General features: G+C 37.5%; 1 protein-coding gene and 1 long non-coding RNA gene across 2 annotated transcripts; both read right to left on the bottom strand.

Annotated features, from left to right (window-relative positions):
- Positions 1 to 5,005: 5,005 nt before the first annotated feature.
- LOC146612403 (uncharacterized) lies at positions 5,006 to 6,420 on the bottom strand. The gene is made up of 3 exons (XR_014904933.1): positions 6,339 to 6,420; positions 5,574 to 5,639; positions 5,006 to 5,223 (listed from the first exon to the last, which is right to left on the bottom strand). It is a non-coding gene; the product is annotated as an uncharacterized LOC146612403 (long non-coding RNA).
- Positions 6,421 to 7,923: 1,503 nt separating this feature from the next.
- znf593 (zinc finger protein 593) lies at positions 7,924 to 9,742 on the bottom strand. Its single transcript, XM_085343081.1, has 4 exons — positions 9,692 to 9,742; positions 9,248 to 9,462; positions 8,751 to 8,813; positions 7,924 to 8,655 (listed from the first exon to the last, which is right to left on the bottom strand). The coding sequence occupies exons 2-4, from the start codon at positions 9,445 to 9,447 to the stop codon at positions 8,529 to 8,531; spliced, it is 390 nt and encodes a 129-aa protein (XP_085199207.1). The 5' UTR covers positions 9,448 to 9,462; positions 9,692 to 9,742; the 3' UTR covers positions 7,924 to 8,528.
- Between the last annotated feature and the right edge of the window lie 346 nt (positions 9,743 to 10,088).

The following is a 10,088-nucleotide window of genomic DNA, read 5'->3' as shown; positions in this document are numbered from 1 at the left end:
TGTATCACTTAATTAATTGGGTTATCTTAAATGCATTGACGGTTTGTATTTATTTATCTGCTGCTTTGTAATATATACATTGCGGGGATAAGGGTCCTGTTCAAGAGCCAAGCTCAGCAGAGCTGGGGTTTGAACCTATAGCTATAGCTGATCTATGGACACCTCCTCACCTCAAAAGGTGGCATATGAGTTACGAAAATCCATGGGTTTATAAATGTAAATGTATTTATCATTGATGTACAATAGGCCCATTTAAAAGGTTACTCCCCCAAGCAAAAGGCACTAAAGTAGCCTTATCTCACACAGAATCCTCAACATTTTAGTGCAATATCAATTCAGTGCCACAGGATTACAGGCCTGTGGGACGTTGTGAAGACCCTGGAAAGACTTATCGTTGCCCAGCCCCGACCCAGTCAGGCCACATCAGAATCCCCTTGAGTTTGCTTGCCAGCCCCACCTCGGAGCTGAGGGCGCCATCATCTAACTGCTCATTCTTGTCTACGCCCATCTGGGCCAGCCGGTGAGACCTGTGAGGGTCATGTTTTTCAACTTTTCCAGTTCATTCAATACCATCAGGTCAACCCTTCTGAGTGATAAGCTGACAGTGATGCAGGTGGATGCATCTCTTGTGTCCTTGATTGTTGATTACCTTACAGGAAGACCACAATATGTGCGTCTTTAACATTGTGTGTCTAACAAGGTGATAAGCAACACAGGAGCACCTCCCCTTCCTCTTCACCATCTATATTACAGACTTCAGCCACTGCACAGAGACCTGCCATCTTCAGAAGTTTTCTGATGATTCTGCAGTGGTTGGATGCATCAATGAGGGTGATGAGATGGAGTACCGGGCTGTGGTTGACTCCTTTGTCACTTGGTGTGAGCAGAATCATCTCCAGCTCATCATCTATGTGTACACCATACCTTGGTGTACTCATAGAAAACACCAAACACCACTGCACTCTACAGTAAGGTCCAGAGTTGTCTCCATTTTCTGAAGCAGCTGAGGTCTTTCAATATCTGTCGCGCAATGCTCAGGAGTTTTACAAGTCTGTTGTGGCCAATGCCCTCCGCTACGCTGTTGCATGCTGGGGCAGCAGGTTGAAGGTTGCAGATGGCAACAGGCTCAGTAAACTGATCCACAAGGCCAGTGTTGTGGAGACGGAGCTGGACTCCCTTAGGGTGGTGTTGGAGAAGCGGATGTTGTCCAAGATAAGGACAATGCTGGACAATACCTTTGCACGCACTCCATGACCTGCTGGCCAGTCACAGGAGCACGTTCAGTGAGAGACTGAGATTACCCAAATGCACCACTGAATGACACAGGAAATCATTCCTGCCTGTACCTGTCTCTTTGTACAACTCCTCCATCTAATGCACAGTACACACTGCTATAGTTACACCCTTTTGCACATCCTCTACAGTAAAATAACAAAGACAAAGTTGTACAGGTTAGAGTAAAATGTTAATTATATATATTTGACCTCTGTAACATTTTTGATATGTATAAATGAGCTAATTCTTATACTTTTAAAAGTTTGTAATATATTGTATTATAACAATTAGTGTAATCTGTTACTATTATTGTCTTGGAGCAACTGTAAACCACATAGTTTCCTTAGGGTTTATTAAAGTATTCTTATTCTGATGATAAACTCTGACTTTCGCATCTGGAGCCCAAAGGAGGACTAAAGAGCTACTTGTCTCTCTATGTGTGTCCATTACTCCTGAATGGCCAAGAACCTTACAGCGGTATATTCCAGTATTCTTTCTCTGGAACTTTATTTTGTGGTTTTTCTGTTGTTTTAAAAGGTACAGATTAAATGTCTTCAGTCTGTGTATCACAGTGTCCCTGAGAAAAATACTGAACCACAAACTGCCCTCAATACACGCACAGGTGTGTGTGACAAGATAAAACCACTGAAGTGCAAATATAAATGTGAACAGGTGAATGTGGGTTTTCATATACAGTCAGGTCAATAAGTATTGGACAGGTCAATATGTTGTTATGGTAGTTTTTCCTCTGTACACCGCCACAATGGATTTTACATCAACACTCAAAAAAATGAAACGTTGACTTTAATTAAAATTATTTTGTCAACAGGTTCCACGAAATTGAATTATGTTAGTTTAAAGCAAAAATCTTTAGTTCATCTAATTTAAAAAAACTACTTAAGATTAACAAGACATATTTAAGACTAACTAAATCAAGTTATGTTGTATGAACAAAGATGATATATTTTCAGGTTAGATAGTTTAGATTAGTTACTTCAACACATTTCTTATTTGTGGCAGTAAAATGTTAAATTTAAGTTAGATTAATTCAAATATTATATTTTCAGCCACCTTGTGCTTTATTAATTAGTTTTACATAAATCTATTTTGTCAACAGGTTCCACACAAATGAATTAAGTACATCCAACTTATTTTTTAAAATTTCTTTTATTGCCAACACATTCAGTGAGCATTTGTGTAAACCCAGTCCAAAATAAAACACAACAGCTCATTAGGGTTAGTAATTAACAGTATGTAGACAGATGCAACATCAAGACTTTAAATTAAATGTCTGTATCTACCAGAAATAGAAGAGAGAAAAAAAAAAACGCATTGAAGATCACATAACACATTGATAAGATGACACTTGAGTTATGCACATGTGATGCTAGTAAGGTCTGTGAGTGTTTTTTTCTTTTAGTGTCTAAAATGGATAGCAAAGTTGCTATTTGCAATGATTGCTTAGGGTCAGTCCAGTAACACAATGCCAATGAAGTGCTTTCCTTTAACAATGCAAAGTGAAGTGTCCACCTCAACAGCCACAATTTTAAAAAAAATTTATGTAACAACAACAACAATAATAATAATAATAATAATAATAATAATAATAATAATAATAATAATAAATAGTCCACTGATATTAGCAATCAAAGAAAATTACATCACCATCCCAAATAAAACTTTAACAAAACATGCCAACATTATGGTCTAACAATAAAACAGCTTGTCAGCGTTCAGTTTTTTTGCAACAGCACAGCAGTAACCATTTAACACTTGCCACTGTCAACATTTATTTTACTAGTGTTTGGGCAAAAAACTTCAGATGGAAACATTTTAACATGGAAACAATTGTTCGTCTTTAAAAGTCCACAAAATATACATTCATCCTGCATTCCCAACTTGGATGATCTGATATCCTCGTGTTGGTGTTGTTCCCAGACCATCATGAAAATGTTGTCACATTGTTGTGACGTTATTCTTTTGCGCGCCAAGCCATTCGTGCATTTATGAAATTCCAATGTTGCAAGGACAATATCAATTCTGCTTACTGTTTATTAAAGGGTTACGGTTAGGGTTAGGGTCAGTTGATCGGCGGACAGAGGCGGTTTCACGCAGCTTAAGTACAGTTTTTTGTTTTACGCCGGTTTTTCCCGAAGTCGCAAAAGTATGACGTCACAACATTCTGATTGATCACTTGCAATGTTGATCCTGGAACAACATTTAGTATGATGATCTGGGAACAACACCAACACGAGGATATCAGATCAACCTCCTAACTTACCCTTATTTTTAGTATGTATTGCAATTACCTTTACAATGCACACAATGTAACACAAACTGAATATGAACATATTTCCACCTCATAACAATATGCCTTGAACGCTAATATACACACCACCCTTCAACATTTCTGGTGCAGTATCATCTCTCAATTAAATCCTTTAAATCTCAATACTTTTGATTGTCTCTTACTAGCCCCCCACAACAGTAAAATCTCTCAAATTGTAGTAGTTTACAAACTTTTCAAAATGTTCTAAATTTCTCTTAAATGTAATTTTCCCGTTATCTGTCATTTACAAATTACCATTTTATTCCCATTCAGCCTCCGAAAAACTTCTGTCCATCTGACAGAACATTCATCATCCAAATTAAAGGTTGGCTTATTCATTCAGTGTATTCTTGAGCAACTGTACCTTGGTCAAGAGTATGCTGACATACAGATGAAGGAAGAGCTTCTGAAGTACTTCAAAGAAAGCTCTCAGTCTTGAGGTTAACTGAGATTCAGTGCATATATCCCACCCATTAAGAGTGCACATGCAGAGGCCAGGTCTTCCAGGTCATGCAGGACACACTAGATGGTTATACCCACATCGGCTGGAGGAGTGCTGGCATCAGCTCTTTCGATGGTAAAGATAGCAAGGGTAATTTGTTCCAGCTCCCTCTGAACAGCTGTAGCTTAGACACAAAAACATAGAAAAATGGCATCCAGTTTTAAAAAAAGAAAGAAAAAGGGCCAAAGCTACCCTTTAATGACGTAAACACAATATTAGGAACATGCACCCCAGTGTGCCACTATTTCAGACTACAGATTCAACGATAAATATAAATAGTTTGGGTATACAAGAAGATTTCCCAAAACATTTAAACAGGTTCCATGCAAATTACAACAACAACAACAACATGCAACAACATTAGTTATTCAAAATTTGGTTTAATACAGATAAAAAACTAAACTAAAATTACCAACCAATTATTCTTTGAAGAGGATGCTTGGGTCTTCATTCAGGTAAAAAGGTAGTGCCCTGAGGACACACTCCCTCCCCTTTTCAATACTTTCCTTCTGTAGAGAGTGGCAGAGATACAGGAAGAGAAAACAGATATACTTTAGGATGACAGAAACTCACATTATACGCAAAATGAATGACATATCCACTGCACAGATAGACATGTACACAAGACCAACTAATCATCACATGGACATGAATAGTTAACCTGTTGGGCAGGGTTTCCACCACATTATATATGTCCATAATGGAGGTAAAGACAAACTAATACATCATCTTTTTTGCATTCAAAACATAACATAAAAACATTCACTTCTGGTTTAACCTAAATCAAGGGATCAGATTTTACATATGTTTAGGTAATTTAAATTTTCCAACGTTTTGAGTACCAAACTTTGTCTTGCTTAATATAAATGTAAGTGCACTGTGCAGCTACCATACACTAGCTGTTTAAATTTGAAAATGATCTTATTAGCCATAATATTTTGCTACCAACAGAATAACGCACCTGTGTGGCTGGGGCCAAAGTTTGTCTAATTTTCTTCCCTGCAACGCCTCCTTTTTTCTTGAAGACTTTTATGAGCTGGTCAGTGTATTGGTCAAGTTGTGTAAAAAGCCTTGGAACATGTGCAGCAGTAGTAATCCTCACATATTCTGCTTCCACCTGAAAATATGTCAACAAACACAACATACTGTACTGTAAATATACATACTATATGTACACATATACAAACTAAAACTAATGTAGTAAGACCTCATTAAAGCTATAATTTTAACACAAACATTTACACAAAATGCTAATGGAGCCATTACAGCTTTTATTGTTATTTATCAAGTTCCAAAAAATATTGATCACAGCTGATCTGAAAAGAATTTCATGCCTCAGGCCCTTGAACTGCAACCTTTACCATGGTTCAGATGTGGAGAAGAAATAACAGGGGCATGGGATGGGTCACAAAAGAAAACTTAACTTATAAAACAGTTTTGTTTTTAAAAGTATAACAGTTCACATACCACATACAAGCTCAGCAATACCACATACACCACATCAGTATAGGAGGGAGCAGGTAAAGGCAGGATCTGAGATTTATAAAGTAAAACAAGAAATTCATTACTTAATTTCAAGAAGCAAATTATTGTTTGAATTACAACTAAATAAAATACTACTCAGAAGAAAAGCAAGAGATTGACACTGCCATGTGCTAACTTTCTATAGAAGCAATTATCACCAGGTCTGTCGACCTCCATTGTCTGTCCACTCATATGTCTTGAATAATTTTATTAAAAAAATTAAGTGTGTACTTTCACAAACTGTAATTTATAACTACATTGATATGTATAACTCCGCTAGGAAACATGCTGTATTTACAGACCATTTTTACATAACACAGATTACTGATAGAGCAGAACAATGGTGTCACAGTGGCTTTCGCCCTTGACTTTTTGGATTTTAAATGTCACTTTATGCTATCCTTGCTATCCTATTCGATATTTCCGACTCTCGGATTACAGAAAAGGAATCCCAAGAAAGCAAATGGAAAAATAACCCCTTGAAAGAATAACCCCATGAACCCCTGTAGCTAATCCCTTAATAAAACAAAAAACAATAAAAATGTTTCTTACACAGTCCACAAAATAAGCATGTCCAGGACCCAGTAAAACTAATGTAAAACAAGCGCACGCAAACGATATAACATGTCTTGTAAGACAAACGCAAAATATAACCATGCTGGACATATAGATACTACACAACATAGTCAAAGAAAAAAGTGGTCTTACCTCTCAAAGAAACAGCAGCTTGGCGCCAAAACAGCCTTTTTCAGTTAAATTTGAAGTCTTGTGCATGAGCAGGCACAAGCCGTGAAACCTTCTTGTTCTGCGCGGTTTCATTACAACTGTTTTTGCATTACTGCCACCTTGTGGATATACAAGGTATATCGATCCTAATTGACTTAACTTAAATGTTATGCGATCAAGTAACACATTAGTATTATGTACGTTGAATAATAGACACAATTACGTAGACTTGATTAGAAAAACATATGTTAACTTAACAAAAACATATATTTTAAGTAAAATGAAAATAAATAATTAATATACACTGAACAATCCACCTCATTCATTTTTTTGAGTGAAGTTAAGCTGTGATTAAAATGCAAACTTCCAGCTTTCATGTGAGGGATTGAACAAAAGTATTGCAGTAAATGCTTAGGAATTATAGCCAACTTTATACAATAATTGGACACCTGATATACCTGATTATTCTATTAAAAATGAATAAAAGACCTGCAGTTTATTCCAATTTTTCAACTTGCATTTGGTAGCTGGTCACTGGATTTCTCGATATGAGGCCCAGAGAAATTATCAGGGAGGCTATGATTAGCTGAAAAGCCAGAACAAACCTATCAGAGTGGGAGCTAAAACTTTAGGGTTGACCAACCTGGTACAGTTCTGCAGGGAGGAAAAAATGCAGTGACCAGCTCAGAAACGCAAAATGCCTGAAAAACCACACAAGACAAATACAGCGGAAGATCGCAGTTACTGCCTTGCTTCAGAATCCCCTTCACGACAGCTATTTAAGTCAAGAGCACTGTTGAGGAGGAAGGAATATCATTATGAAAGTCTACAATCAAAAGATGACTTCATGAATACAGGATTTACAATTAAGTGAAACCCACTGGTTACACTCAAGAACAGGAAGACCAGATTAGGCTGCAAAGGAAAAAAAATTGTCGGAAAGATGAAACCAGTGAGATAAAAGTATGGAGAAAGATCTACACTAAACCACATTATTTTTCAAACATGGTAGAGACAATGTTTCGGCATGGGCATGTATGGCTGACAGTGGAAGTGTCTGCTGATAGAAGTAGCAGAATGAATTGTGAAGTGTACAAGGCTATACTATCCGCTCAGATTCAGCCAAATACTGCAAAACTGATCAAAGCTTCACAGATTCACAGTAAACGGATTCTTGCTCAACGCATACTTCAAAAGCAACCCAAGCGTTTCTCAAGACAAACATATGGGATATTTTTCAATCCGTCACCTGATTTCAACCTAACAGATTAGCTTTTCGGTAATTAAATTCAAAACTGAATGAAGAGACTCACAAACAAACAGCCGAAGGTGGCTACAGCACTGGTAACGCTCATGGACTGTAGATTTCACACAGCCATCGAGTGCCAAGAATTTCCACTGAAGCATTAAAAATACTCCTGATATTTAAAATTATGATAGTTTGCTCAGTTACTACGCCACTGAAAATAGGGGACTACGTGTGAAACGCAGCACAAGCACTCCAACTGTGTCATTCCCAATCCTTGTGACCTGTAAAATGAGACATGATGATATGATCTCTGTGCAGTGTTGTCTCAAGATTGTTTAATTAAGAACATTTAGAAGTTTAACGAGGTATAAGTTAGCCTGGTCGCAGACATCTGAATCACTATGCACATCTCCAATTCCCTCCATTTGAAGCAGTAACAAAATAAGGTCTACAGTACACAGCAGAATTACATTTTCTATCAATAGTCAAACTTAGTTAACTGTCCAGTATTTTAAATGAACAACTAGAGTGAAAAATAAATATTACTTTGTGTACAGAAATGCATGTTTTCCTCTATTTCTTTGTCTGGTAAGTTCAGGTACAGCTCTAACTGCACTGCTGTACTCCACATGTGTAATGTGACTTAATCAACTCCACAAAATTTATTATTGTAGAAAACATTCCACCATCCTTTGTATTTACATAGGCAGACAATGCATCTGATTGTAAGGAGAAGTCTTCTGAACTTGGTGATGGAAGTTTAACAACCACGTTTCTCACAGCTGGCTGAAAAACAAACATTATCTGTCACAAAAGGCATTTTCAGATTTGCTACTAAAGTATGTGACAACAATAACTGCAAGCATTAACTGCTAATGCCTCTTTTATGAGTTAATCAGTCTGTGGATTAATGTCAGAGGCTTTCATTCCATGTCCTCCTCTAATGGTTGGGTCTTCACTTCAACAACTTTTGGAGGGATGTATGAGCCCATGCCTGCTGCTCTCTCTGCCTCTTCCTGGGTGTAGGGCTCTTCTCTGAGCTGTTTCAGTCTGGATGGGGAAAAAAGGAGGTAAGCCATGAAACTTACATGGATAGGATTACGAGCTGTAAGTCCAAATATGTGACTGTAGAGTGGTCCGCTTACCGTTTTTTATGCACTTTAGTTTTGAAGTGCTCTTTCAAGGATCTCATATCCACAAAATATCTCCTGCAAAACAAGAAGAGCCATCACATTAAAATAAAATCTATATTTCTTAAAAATTTAACAGATGAACAGCTCACAGCATAAGAGAGTATAAGAAGAGGGCATTTCATTTTAAGGAAGCCATGAGGATCTGGAACCCTGGATTAGGACTGAAATTTGCTCGAATCATTCATCATTGGGTACGCCACCCTTTTCCAGCTGAGACCTGTGGCCTCAGACTTGGACAATACAGAATATTTCTCCATTCCAGCTTTTCATATGGGAAGATTTACTTCTTTTCCAACCCCAATGGGAAAAGTTCGGCAGAACTTAAGGTGAAATATTAAATATCTTACTAAAGGAAATACTGATGAAGACTAAGAGTTTAGTAAGCAGCATATATATCAAGCAAAGTCAGTTAACAGATGGACTGTTACAGTAAACAGAGAAATACCTACGCGCAGTGTAAGCAGTAGTGTTGTGCACATCCGGTTACATCGTAGTCAACCTCCTGATGCAGCAGTTTAGCAGCCGTGTCAGGCTTCATGTCTGAGTGGATCTGATCCAGGTCTTTGGTCCTGCGCTTTGTCTTCCAGGTCTTTGCAATGTTCTTCTTCTTGCCATTGTTGTGGTTTCGGGTTTGTTTGGACTTCCCCATGATAACCAGTTGGTACTGTGTGAAACAAAAGGGTTTTAAACACCCAAAATGAACGCAGACACGTCACAGACTTGTGTCAACATTAAAATCTTTCGATTGTTTCACTGATACTTCCCAGTTAATATTCTTAGAATCTATTTACAAATACCGATCAAAAATATGCGTTCAACGTCTAATCAATCGTTACTGCAGCCGATCTACATCTAATAAGCCGTCGCAGATGTTATTTTCAGACTTTGCTTACCTTCCACACGTGTGACCGAGAGAAGTGAAATCTATTTCCGGGTCAATGGAGTAGAACGATACTACGCAGTCACCTCCAGAGGGCGCGAAACTCCCGGTCTCTAACAGTGGGGCGATAATAAAAACACCTTAACTATTTTAATTTAAACGCTAACAAAATTATATTTAATCGTAATTCACTTCAGATTAACATTTATTTTCCTAGAATATCGGATTTTTACTAATAGCGCTAGCTGAGCACTTATTTGGCATGCAGTTTTAGCGAAAAATTGCCACCGAAGTTGAATAAAGTTGAATAATATTTGATCAACCAATTATTACGATTTTTTTTTGGGGGGGGGGTACAGTGCAGTTGATTTTTTTCTGGTCTGATAAACTGTCAGGTGTGTTATGCTCTA

The sequence above is a fragment of the Diplotaxodon limnothrissa genome, linkage group LG19 (genome assembly GCF_057381915.1).
Source record: "Diplotaxodon limnothrissa isolate DT_005_m linkage group LG19, D_limnothrissa_male_GT1.1, whole genome shotgun sequence".
Classification (NCBI taxonomy): domain Eukaryota; kingdom Metazoa; phylum Chordata; class Actinopteri; order Cichliformes; family Cichlidae; genus Diplotaxodon; species Diplotaxodon limnothrissa.
This window is presented reverse-complemented; position numbering and strand designations above follow the sequence as displayed.